General features: G+C 38.2%; 1 protein-coding gene and 1 long non-coding RNA gene across 6 annotated transcripts in view; both read left to right on the top strand.

Annotated features, from left to right (window-relative positions):
- Positions 1-8,141: 8,141 nt before the first annotated feature.
- LOC111332566 (acyl-CoA dehydrogenase family member 11) overlaps positions 8,142-13,657 on the top strand; it is a 135,719-nt gene continuing 130,203 nt past the window's right edge. For all 5 annotated transcript variants that reach the window (XM_022937924.2, XM_088744373.1, XM_088744372.1 and 2 more), the window contains exon 1: positions 8,142-8,302. In XM_022937924.2, coding sequence (XP_022793659.2) covers positions 8,175-8,302 — 128 coding nt within the window. In that variant the 5' untranslated portion in view covers positions 8,142-8,174. The remainder of the gene's footprint in view (positions 8,303-13,657) is intronic.
- LOC148716494 (uncharacterized) lies at positions 8,625-12,863 on the top strand. The gene is made up of 2 exons (XR_015995096.1): positions 8,625-9,518; positions 9,713-12,863. It is a non-coding gene; the product is annotated as an uncharacterized LOC148716494 (long non-coding RNA).

Raw genomic sequence — 13,657 nt, 5'->3', positions numbered from 1 at the left:
ATAACGATCTTCGTTTTTTATATCACTGATGAAGGCTTAAGCAGTAGCCGAAACGTCTGTTTCAGAAATAAGAAATAAGAACAGTCAGAGGCAACCAATTTCCATAAAACTCATAACCTTTATACAGCTTGCGGGCTGTCGCGGCGCTTTCGTGAGCGCTTGCGATACGCGCATGCAACTAAATTAAAGGTCGCGCGCTGATGTTACGACGCCGCGCGTGCAACTAAATTAAAGTTCGCGCGCTGCTCTTTTGCGTCAGTTACAGAGGTTATCCAACGTAAAAACGGAGAGGTGGAGGGCAGAGTCAAAAAACAAAGAAGAGAGTTTGCTCTTTAGTACTTGTACCTATTGTTAGAAGATTGAACCTCTTTATTTCTTGGCTTGACTCTTAATACAATTTTTTTCTTTCTGTTGGGACTAGCTCAGTTACCAGCACAACTCTAAACAATTTAATTTCTCTGTAATCTTGTACAACTCAACGCTGCTCTATTCTGTTCTATCTGATTGAAAAAGCTATGCACCAGCTTATAAAGGTGACACCAAAGGTGATACCACTAAGCTGTCAATCTTCTTGCATCGTCATCGTTCTATCTCAACCAGCGAATCACGTTAAATTACGTAGGACAGATCCTGCGTACTAAGTATGCACCTTCGAGTTGTTTACGCAGTTACAAAATCATTTTCTACTTTAATTTTCTTACTTTCACGATTCAGGTCGGCCAAAACAGAAACGAGATTGGTAATATGAAAATTACAATTAAGCTATAGGCAGAATTAGAATCATACTTGAAAAGATATCTTAAGAGAAAATAGCCTTAAAAGATTGTTACATACCAACGAAATAAACAGAAAATTCAGGGAAGAGGCGTTCGCGAGTACCGCCCCCAGAAATACTACGTGGTCTTATCTAATTTAAAATTCAGTGCGGAGATGAAAAGGCATAAGCTGTTTACACTCAGGGTCAGAGGTGCTGAAGGTGTTAAATTAAAATTTAAGAAATATTCCTGGATCGTGAATTTGACATAGAATTTGACCCAAAAAACGAGTCTGAGAATAGTCAAAAGTATAAGAAGTAGGAATTTCCAGGAATTCCTGTACGAGGTTAACTTTTACCAAAGAGATTTACTCCCTTTCTTAACTAGCAAACTGACGTAATTAAAAGCATAGCTTACCACAAAATACTATAACAAGTTCTAATCACCATAGAAACTTAACATCTGCTTCTATGCCAAATTCACAACCACAATAAGAAAAAGGTAAAAGAAAGTGTACTTAGATGAGACCGCCAAAAGGAATAAGAAATAATCAACCTGCTTACTCTAATTTTTGCGTTGAATAGCTTAAAGTAATATAATATTTCCATTCCTTTTCCCATCACCAATATAAGGAAACCCTTACGATATTTCGGATTAAATATAGATCTGTTTTTATTGTTTAACACTATATTACATTATTAAATCTTAATGACTAAGAAACCATTCCTGACCAAAAAGCAATTAAGTAAGCGTTACGAAAGTTGTACTCTTCTGACATTTCCTTATTTTATTGTGCGCAGCTCCTTCCGCGATTTTTAGCCAATCGCCATCATTTTCGTGCCACCTTTTTCGCTTGGGTAAATTATTCTCCGTTACATCTTCTTTAATCTGGTACAATTATTCCTGGTTCTTGCAGTAACGAGCGATAATTATAATATATAATATATGTAATACATATGATTTATAAAATATAATATATGTAATATATATAACGATGACACCAACGATACAAACTGATACTCTTTCGCCTGAGACGCCCATTTAATTTACATATTATAGCTCTTTATAACTGCCAGCACGACCGGTTTCAACGCTCTTTATTTTTATTACATCACCTTCGATCGCGGTTGCTAAAGGAATAAAATAATTGCTAGTTATTACAAAATGCAAGTAGAAGGAATAGAAACGTAAGTAACAGACGAAGAGCAATCGGACAAGGAAAAACACTTACAAACGTTGTTTGATCTTGAGACACGAAGGACGGAAAACTAAGAGTAGATCGCAGTAAAATAACTGATATTGATCTAAAGGACTCTGATGCTCTAATGCCGAATTTAACCAAGAAGCTTATACAAAATGAAATTAAACGAAGCAAAATTATACGAAAAAATCTAACAGAATATAAATCAACGTGGGTGGAACAATGCAAAAAAACAATGCGAAAAATGCGCGTGCGAAACGTAAAAAATGTAATTAGAAACGTAAAAGGAAATCGTTAAAAATGGGAATGCCGCATTAACACTGTTTGTCGTTCTTTGCAATTGATTTATTGTGAAAACGTTCAGCGGTCGCGTAGTAGAAGCAACAACCTATATGTATGGGTGAAATTAAACTTAGAAGTATCGTTCTTGATAAAAGTCTTTTTCTAAGTTTTGCACTTTTATATATACCAAGCATCCTATTCCATCATACGGCTTAAATATGTAGACTCTTCAATCCAACATTTCTGTATAAAAATCATATCCGTCGTAGTTCCTGGTGTATTGGTAGTTATGAAGCCCCCCCCCCCCCCTCTTAAGCGCTACGCTGGCGTTGTTCCTTATTTGTATGCAAGTCAAAGACTTCTAACAAAACGAGACAACTTTTTTCAGACGGAAAGCAGAGATGAAAACGACCAGGAGTCAGAGGGAAACAGCCAAACCAATACCCATGGAAACGGGGCTGACGATAAAACGGTTATTTGTAATGCCTTCTTTGTTTATTATAGCAATATAATCAGTACATGTGACATTTGACAGCATTTCAAAACAATGTTTTGGCTAAAAGCCGAGATTTTTTGATTGATTTGAAAGAAAACTTGAATTCAGGGTTAGGGTAGGGGACGTTAATTTCCCACGCAAGAGATTACTCTGTGGTGGATGTCCTCCCCTGGGGTGGGATGGGTAGGTAATTATACTCGGAGATACTAGCTCTCTCGACCTATTCTAAATCCGAGTTTAAATAAAGTTATATGCATGTATGTGGGTATGTATGAAACAATGAGGTCAATACTCGCAAGGCATCATGGGTAAGTTCCAAGATACAGTAGTGCTTCAAAGTTCTTTCGATTGTTAACCTTGCTGTTTTATGACGTTTTAAAAAAGACGTAGTTAAATAACAAGGAAAAAAGAAATAGAGAATTATGGACGGAATTTTCAATGCTCATCAAACAAACAGGCGGCGACCAAATATTATCAAGATGACAACGAAAATTGATTGCTATGAACAGACCAATTTAAACGGTTTCGTTGTGAAATTTGTATTTTTCACTCCTCGGATAATGGAAATTATTAATATCTATTATTTGAAATTATAGGCAAGTGTTTGATTTGGCGAAGGGTGCTAAGGAAGAAAAAATTCCACCAGTGAGTTATGGAATGAAATAGCCTTTAAAACTGTTAAGCGAAATTTGGAGAAAATTTCTCAAACGATTTCTCAAAGAACGTAGCGCGAGCAGAACTTATATGAAGAAACATGCATTTTTGTAATAAGAGAACTAGATATGAGAAAGGAACAAAAACGTGCAGTACTTTAACCGAATGCGTTGAATTAATTTTGAGGGCAGAAGATTTAAAAGCGCTAGCGAATGGCAAGAGTCGCACAGGCCCCATGAACACTATCGGTCAACTGCCTTTTGCTTCCCGGCTTAACGGTGTGTAAACTTACGCTAGGTAGGGTTATTCATTGATGAAGTGACTCCTTTTATTGCTCTTATTCAACTGTCCTACATTCAGTGATCAAGGTGATAGATTTACCGTAAAATACCCGCAATTAGTTCATTCGCCTTTACTTACGAAAGTAGATTAACAACATGATTGAGTACATATAGGAAATGTCCTTACAGCAGTAGTGCTATGTAACGCAATACATTAAACACAGAAATCGCGGCACAGTGCACTCCGGCTAAAAGCTGCGCTGCATTCTGGTAAAAGCGATGAATTCGAGAATTTGCACCCCCTATATTCTTTTCCAAACCTGACTATGATGATGCTCGCTCGCTACGCTCGCTGCGCAGCAACTATGGGTGATAGAAGAATTATTGGCCTTGCCTCTCGTGATTTGCCAGCAGCTGATGCTTGGTACCACGGCCAGAGGCGTCTATTAATGAAAAACAACATGGAGAAGACGTCTGACTCATGAGACATCGCTACTACATTTTGTGAGGCGTTGTAACATACGTTATCATATCGCTGGTAGCGCCCGAGGGCAATATGAGGCAAATCTTGTGTTCTGATTGGCTCATCTTGCCTGCTCAGGACTGCTCGCTTTGATTCCACGCAAGAAGAGCTCGGAGCGGTCTTGCAAAGTTCGTAATTTTTGCGCAATGTCGGCGATGAAGTCGCAAAAAGTGGCAGAAGACAGTCAAAACAAAGAAAATATAAACGGTTCTCTATACGGTGCTGCAACAGTTGGCTTTTTTTCCCACCGGGCTCTCAAAATGAACAAATCATTTTTATTCTTATTAGGCAAAATGTTTGTGCTATTTAAGAAATCCTTTATCAGCCTACTTGTGCGGTCAAGATGGCTGGATAATTCCCTCGTCCATTTTTCGTGTTTATGTACCCCGACTTTGTTTAGGTCTTCCAAAACGCAACAAAGAATTCGGCCAATATCCAGCCATCTTAACTTTCCGCTTGGTTGATAACGTATATTTGTGGATGAGGTCCTGGTTTTGTAGAAAAGTAGTCTCAAACTACAAAACGAACACCTTTGCCAAAACGCTTAGTCAGGCCGCAAAACACATGATAGTGTTCGTTATGTTTTGTTGTGTAAACGTCCACAACGCGTCCTTGTTGGGTTCTTCAACGACCATCTATCTACATGATATATTTGGGCGCCCGGCAAAGCGTTCAGGCGAAGGTATTTGCTTTGTGGTTTGGAAAAGTACGGTGCTTTATGTTTTGTAATAATTTCGCCTCATTTCGTGTTAGAGTAATCGTTTCTAAATATTCAAGATGGCGGAAGGAACATGACAGATCCAAAATATTAATGAAGATATGTTACCTACCTTTGTAGCGATGGTATCTAACTAAACTATTTGCTGTGAAGCTGTTATCATTTTCTTCATCCATTTGGCGAGAATTTTGCGCGGCACAAATATATTTCAGAATTTTACGCTTGTACCTATGTAGATTTATGCGTTGTCATGGAAAAAAAATCGTTGAACTCACAGGTTTAAAATCCCATGTGGAAGAAACCTCTATTGTTTTCATACATGAAACACCCTTAAAGAACGATCAACGCGCTTGCAAAGAATAGTGCTAGGCAGTTATCATTTGTTTCCTGTCAATTCTGTAGAAAGGAGTGACGTCACTTGATCATCTGATAATACCTCTTCAGCTACTCATTGGGTACTATAACAATAATACTAATAATAATAATAATAATAAGAATAATAATAATAATAAAAATAATAATTTAAACATATTTATACAGGATTGCTGCTTTAGTTTAGGAAAGAAAACTGCTATCAATGCAGGTCCTGTTTAAAAAAAATAAATAGAAATCAATTTAGAGTAAGTTATAAAATAGTTACAATAAACGAAAGTAAATTCGGACAATAATAAATTCTACGAATTATTAAAAATCATTTAAAATCATTAAAGATTTTTGCACTTTTATAAAAAAAAGCGCGCTTGGTGCATTCTAATTTAACTTTTTCTAAAATAAGACCATCATTATTTCAAGTATTGTAGCGGTGAATGTCGCGAATTCTTACATTAAAATAATTAAAAAGATATCTGGGAACTCTATTTGCAATGCACTCATTAACAAATCTAAAAATATGTGTTCGTTTTCTATAATAGAGGGGTTCCCAGCCCAGTTTAGCCATAGCTTGATCAGTTGTTAGTTTTGAGGCATCTTTAGAGTAGACGATCCTCGCTGCTCGTCGCTGTAGTCGTTCAGTCTTGTCACTGTTTCCTTGCCCACATTCATGCCACACAGTATCACAATAATCTAAAACCGGGAGGACCATGTCTTTATAAAGTCTATTTGCAGCTTCTAGCGTTAGTGAAGGTCTTATTCGAGAGAACATACTGAGTATCTTACGTATATGTGCACGATCCTTCGCAGTAAAGCACTATTTGAGCAATAGTGAAAATCAGACCTGAAAAAAATTTCAGGCCTGTACGGGATTCGAACCACTGACCTCTGCGATACTAGTGCAGCGCTCTACCAATTGAGCTAACAAGCCAACTGGGAGCAGGCCATCAAATTAATTCTGAGTCAAATTAATTAATTAAGTCAAATCAAATTAATTCTAATACTGAGTATCTTAGATACCTTGATCCTCACATAATCCGCGTGGTCATTAAAGGAAAGGGTGCCATCAAGAACGACACCCAAGTACTTAAAAGTGTCCGTATGTTTAATTGACTGTCCATTGAGGCTTATATCAGTTTCATCACACTTTAGTCTCGCGAGCCTTCGGCGGGTGCCGAACGTCATAAATTCCGTCTTCTTCGTGTTGAGAACAAGTTTATTAAAGTGTAGCCACTGAGACAGATTAGCTAGGTCAAGGTTTAAATTAAGGTCAATGTCCAAGGTGGATGTGGACGACAGATAGATCACTGTATCGTCCGCGTACATCATGATGTTGGAGAATTGGACACAGGACGGTAGATCGTTTATATACAGAGTAAACAGTACAGGGCCGAGGATGCTACCTTGCGGTACGCCACTGAGGACAGGCATTGGACTGGATAGTTCATCTTAGACACAAACAGCCTGGGTTCTGTTAGTAAGGTAGCTCGTCAACCATGCGAGAGAGTTATCCTCCAAACCCCAAATCTTTTGAGCTTGCGAATGAGATCATCATGGGGGACGGTATCAGAGGCCACTTTTAGATCGACAAATAAGGCCCCAGTTAGTTTTCCCGCCTCTGTGCTTCTTCTAATTGTGTCACAAAAATATGTTACCGCGGTCTGCGTCGAATGATAACGTCTAAACCCTGATTGAAATGAGTTGAAGAGGCCATGTTGATTTAGATACTGTTGAAGTTGAACATTTACGCCTTTTTCGGCAATCTTCGAAATTACTGGTGAAATCGAAATGGGCTGGTAATTGTCCATAACTTCCCGACCTCCTGATTTGCACAGAGGAACAACTCTCGCCTGCTTCCACTCATCTGGTACAGTACCTGTGGTCAAAGAGAGATTTACAAGAAAAGTGATTGACTGGGTGATAACAGCAGCACTGTCTTTCACCAAACACGCAGGGATTCTATCTAAGCCCGTAGCTTTCTTCACCTTTAGCCCTTTTAATTGTTTAAATACAAAACTCTCCGTAACTGGTAGAAGACACAATTTCTGATCCGTAAAATTATCACCGGAAAATTCGCGAGTACCTATGGGCCGTTGAACGGTTTCCAAAAGCTTAGAAACGGCGTTTGTAAAGAAGTTATTAAACTTCTCGGCAATATTTGATTTATCAGTAATTGTATATCCCTCATCAGTCTTGATAGATTCTGGACACGCTGAGTTGCCTTTCTTGCTTGGAAAAACTTTCTTAATTACTCTCCAGAAGGCTTTAGGGCTATCAAGATTTTCTTGAATTTCATTCCTATGATAGCGGCGTTTTTCATTCCTGATTTTATTTGACACTTTATTTCTTAGTCGTCGATAGGCATTCCAGGCTACCTCAGCTCCAGACCTTCCTGCTTTTCGTAGGAAGAAGTCCCGTTGATTCATAAGCTTTTTTATTGCACTAGTAAGCCAAGGACACTTCATTCCTCTCACTATCTTTCGCCGATAGGGAGCGTGTCTATGACAAACATTCAAAAACAACTCTTTCCATTTACTCCAGGTAGTGTTTACATTTCTTTCTTTCAGAACATTATCCCCAGGGATATCTCTTAGATCATCAGAGAAAGCCGAAGGATTGTACTTTGCATAAGTTCCTGCATTCAATTATTCTTGGTGGCAGTTTGCGTGCATTAATTTTACTCACTGCGATCATCATATCGTGATCACTGAGGCTAGATGCAACAACATACATAATATTAAAGTAGAGCACTTGTAGTTTTCAAAAATGTATGATAGCATCTGTCCCCCCCCCCCCCCCGGTGGTACTGAAAGGACTTTTTTCGGGGCCCTGGCCCATAGACCTTAATTAACGAAAGCAAGTTTCTTAACGGAGGTCTGGAAACTAGAGGCAAATATGGCCGATCAACTATCAGAGGTTCGTCCAGAGCACAAATTCGATGAGACCGTGCTTCAGGAATATCTGAAGCATAACTTTCTCGCCTTTCCCAAAAGTTATGGAAATATGAAGGTTATGCAATACAGGTTTGTGTGGCTCGTATGAAGTGTTTCGTGTTGTTAAATGCATTCTGCGATCGGACCATTTAGGGAACAGATACCGAAAATTGGTGTTTTGTTTAACCATCGCCACAGAAAGGTTTTAGTAGGGAAAGACCTTATCAACCTGAGGTAGTTCATAAGGTTGAATTGTGCAATACGTTTCAAAATGCAAAGCTACTTTGTTACGCGAGTTACAGTTCAGCATGGAAACGAGGCTGCGATCTCCATTGCCGGACCTTTCAGCTCGGGAAAGATAAGACTACTGAATAGGATTAAAAATTGATAGAGACTTCCTAAACAAGTAAGTAGATGTGAAGCATACAAGAAAGTGACAATGATACATGCTACCTGGCTGCTAACGTCATCATTTTTGTCCTATGCTTTTAAAATATCAAGACGGTCAATATCGCACGCTCGTTATGCTTCGGTAAATTAATCTTATTGACGTGAGAAATTCCGATTTCTTTTAAAACAGTATCTTATGGTGGTTGACTTGAAAACGAAGCAGGCAATTATAAAGAGCGGTATATCTTCAGTCAAATAATAGCGAGACACAATCATTAAAAGGTTTTAATCAAAATTGAAACGTATCATATTTGATCTGTTTGGAAATTATTGTCATTCGTTGGAATGCCGAGTTAATCATTCTTCCTTGTCCATACTGGCCAATTTGCATAATGATTACATCTAATGAAACTGGAATTGACGAATTAGACCAACCAGATTCAACCAAAATAGAGGACGAGGTGCATTTAGGGTATTGCTCAGAACATCATCCACTGCACATCAAATGCCCGTGTGAAGCTCCTGAAGCAAATAGTCCTTTGCAATAGCAAAGAAGTGCACATTGTCTTCAACCAGTACCTGGATGTATGGACAAAAGCAGGAGAATGTGCTTTGTTGAAGGTTAAGATCCATTGGTCATCTACTCTCTGTCAAAAGAGTGGAGAAAGTGTTTTCCTAATCTGGAGAACAAGGTGCTCATTTTTGTCAAAATCCTTAGTGAGGTAACTTGCGGAAACAGCAGCTTCATCCAGAGAAGATTCTTGTCACTCAGATGAAGGATTCAGTGGTGACAAACACACAGTGATAGTAAGGAAAAGCCATGGCGAAGATGTGTACAGCCTGAGATCAGGCTATGAAGAAGCAAACACCAGTTGAGAAACATCGCTTCTTTGGTGGTGCTATGGACATTCAAATGGTGAGTGATATTATATAATGAAATAGTTGATATTTCTTAATTGGCACTGCCATGTTGCAGGTTAAGGCTGCTTTCCAAATATGCTGCCCATTCAGAGTATTGTGTTGAATTAAAGTTACCTGACTGGACACTGATGCTCTTGCTATCAGAGTAACACATTAATTTTGTCTGATATCAACTGTGCTGAATTTCAGTTCAAAACTGACGTGAAAGACCAGTCATACTATATTCCACTCCATGCAGCATCCCAGAAGCTAGCAGAGGAGATGTGCCATGCCCTTCTGGCTTTCCATGGCTGTGATTCAACCACTGCCCTAGCTGGAATTGATAAGGGGAAGGACTGGCAAGTGCAATTTAAGTCTTCTGCATGCTCAGCTGTATCTGAGCAGGAACGTTGCTGTCAGATGTGAAGCTTTGATGTGTGATCTTTACCCAAGCGTTAGGATATTGCCACATACTGCAGATGAATTGAGATATTTTCTGTTCTGTCAGAAAAGAAACAGAAGAACGAATGGCTCCCTCCTATATCTGACAGTTTACTTTAACATCTGTCTGGGGAAAGGCTCTCACAACAGTGTGGAAAAAATAATGAAAAGGGCAGTTGCTAAGGCTGATCTACATAACAAGAGCCAACATCAAGTAGCCCTCTGGAATTAACAATAATTATATGCGCATGCAAAGGTGCCAAATGAATGTAGGTTATGTTCAGAGGTATGTTATTGCATGGCCAGTAGTGATAGGTATAGGAATCCCCATGGAGTTCTATTAGATTTTTCCAGCAATCCCGCAGTCTGAATCTAGCTCTGAATGAGAAAGATCATTCTCATTATTTTGAAGTTGAAGAATAATATAGTTTACATATGATACACGATCCTCGCAGTAGATAGCGCTATTTAAGCAATAGCGAAAATCAGACCTGAAAAAAATCAGGCCTGTATGCGATTCAAACCACTGACCTCTGCGATACTAGTGCAGCGCTCTACCAATTGAGCTAACAAGCCAACTGGGAGCAGGCCGTTGAGTATATGAATATGAAATATATGGAATATATGAACTTCATATATTTCATTGTAAATAATATAGTTTGGTGGTTAAATAGATACACAAACTGTCTTAATGTAACTTTTTTTGTGAAGATATGACAATGCTGGATTTTTTCCTTAGTCACTAGAAATCAGTCACTGTAGTTGTTCCTCCCTAAACAAAACAAGTTACTGTGGTTTGCAAGACAATCTGTGCATTCAGCTTCATTCCTAGTACTGTTTCTGTGAGCAGTGAGGCACAATGAACAAAAGTTCTGATTTTGATAGAACCCTGTAAAATTGCATGCTTTTGTAGTTTTTGATCACGAGAGTAGTGACATGGTGTTCATTATTATCACTTTATTATACGCTTTACATCAACTTGTTTGTAAAGCTTCCATTGATTTTTAATCACATTCCCTTATCTTTTGCATGTCAAAAAGTCAATGTAGATTGCATGCAGAGTTGTTTCCATGCTGAAATGTAGATCGCATGACAAAATAGCACATGACATTCATTATTAATGCTTTGTTGTATCCTTCACATCAACTTACTTGTTTGTAAAGTCTCCATTGATTTTTAATCACATTCCCAGGGCTTGACAATAACTTTTCAACTTACTAGCCAAGTGGCTAGTGACATCTGTTTTTAGATGTTATGACAATTTCAGTTTGTTTACTTGCCAAACTGGCTAGTGGAAATTGAAAACCACCAGCCAAAACTGAATTTCCACGAGTCTGTGGCTAGTGAGCTACTGTTAGTGTTGAGCCCTGATTCCCTTATCTATTGTGTCCCAAAAGGTCTGTAGATTGCAGCCTCATTTCCATGCTGAAATGTAGATCTTGTGACAAAATAGCACATGACATTCATTATTATCACATTGCTGTATCCTTCACATCTACTTACTTGTTTGTGAAATCTCCACTGATTTTTTAATCCCATTTGCTTAACTTTGGCAAGCTAAAAGGTCAATGTAGATGGCATTTAGTGTCTGCAAGATTTTACGCGGTATTTACTTCCAATAGGTATCCTACATACTATTAGATTTCACATTGGTTCATTTATTTTATTTCACACTATTTACATAAATTTAACATAGATAGAAAAGTAAAGTTGCAACAAATGATTACAGAACAAAATAAATAAACTACAGATTATAAAAATGTGTGTGGTGGCCAAAGTGGCAAAGGTTTCTGGTTGGCCACCACATGGTTAACTAATGGTGTAATTTCTTTCAGTATGTGTAAATTACTTTGCAGACTAAGTTAGTGGCTTATAAATCCCACAGATAATCCCTCTACAATAATTTACATAAATTATTACCCTGTTTTCTAATTATAGATCTGTGATCTATTATTGAACAGAGGCTCAGCAACATGGAATCTGTTTTCATATCTTTCAGTTACAGTGGCTCTCCTCATTTTTGATAGAAAATTTGTGTACCTAGAATCTACAACAAAATTGTTGACACATTGACCTATGGACTAGTACTCATTTTTTTTCTCTTTTGGCCTTGTGAAGTAAACATATTGTTTTCCCTTCCCCCGAAACAATGTTGTATCTTGATTCTATGAACATTCAGCCATCAATGAGAGGGGAAGGATAGTCAGTAATTGTGGAGAAGAGCTCCCCAAAAAACCTGTCGGCCAACTGTCGGTTGACTGTCGGCTGTTTGTCGGTCGACTGTCGGCTGTTTGTTGGTCAACAAGCGGCCAACTGTCGGCCGACAGTTTGCCAACAGTTTTAGTCAAAAGTGTTGACCGACAGTTGGCCGAATGTTGGTGACCTGTCGGTGAAGTGTCGGTAACTTGTCGGCTACAACGTGTCGTAAACTTTACCTTATTTATCCATCTTAGTGAATTGAAAAGATGCACTGTGTACTGTATGGGAAACTTTAGTATGTACAGTTGTTCTGGAAACCAATCCTAGCGCGAACACCACCAAGAACAGCCAAATTTTCAATGTGTTAACTATGATCTCGCCACGAGTTATTTGTCCGCCATTTTGAAATAGGTCCCAGTCCCCCTCCAATTAACTAGTTAACAATTATTCCACGAGCGTGCGTTGGATATGAGATGATAGATAGCCAACAAGGCACGTAGTGCCAAGTTAGCTAGAATCATCTCATATCCAACAAGCGCAAGTGGAATAATTGTTTTATTAAAAATGCCTCCAAGATATTAGACAAATCTTACCAAATCTTAAGTTTTTTAGCTCCCTTTTAATTTTAAGCTGATGCGTACACTTACCATATTTGTAGATTATGGTAAATTGGCTCATATACCATAATGGCTAAGCCAATAAAAAGTCTTGAATTGCATTATCCAATGATCCAGTTTTTAATAATAGGCGTTATTGGGTGATTTGTACGTGGAGTTCAGTGACACGACTGACAAGCTTCCAAAGTAGCTTTCTTTCCCCTTGGATTTCTGAGGTTTGGATTAAATCACCTTTAAACCTTATTATATTGATTGTCCTGCTGGTTAATCATCTCGGAAAGAAATCTTCTTACCATCAATCAATAAGTAGGCTAAGCTTAACTCGTGTTTATTGACTATTATTGTTTCTGGGTCATGTTTACTGCGTGTTTTCACATGCAATAGCCTGTCAGTAGCCTGTCAGTTAGCTGTTGGTAGCCTGTTGGTAACCTGTCGGTAATCTGTTGGCCGACAAGCTTTTTTGGGGAGCTCTTCTTCACAATCACCGGATAGTCTGTTGATGATTTAGAGTTTGGTAAACACAGGACTGTTATTCTTCACATAGTACTGTGATAATACTACAAGTCTTTGAAAAAAAAATTCAAACTTATGGAGCTTATTATGAACTTTATACCATGTCATCTGGTTTCATTGATTTATTCATCAAGTTCTCGTCATCTTTTGTAAACAAGATATAATCTTAATACAAGACAGTCTGTTATGTTGGATGATGCTACTGTTGACTACATCATCTTTTTATTTCTAAGTGAAACATTTTATTCGCCCTTTTTACTTTACATCTGAGAAACACAAAAGTGCTGAAGGCATATGACACTAATGAATTATTAGAAGAAGAGAGTGACAACCAGATGTTCCAAAGGGAAGGAAAAAAGTTTGGCTCACACTAGTAAAAGTTTTC

This window comes from Stylophora pistillata, chromosome 14 (genome assembly GCF_964205215.1).
Source record: "Stylophora pistillata chromosome 14, jaStyPist1.2, whole genome shotgun sequence".
NCBI classification, from domain to species: Eukaryota; Metazoa; Cnidaria; class Anthozoa; order Scleractinia; family Pocilloporidae; genus Stylophora; species Stylophora pistillata.
Note: the sequence above shows the minus strand (reverse complement) of the source record. Positions and strands in the feature narration are given on the sequence as shown.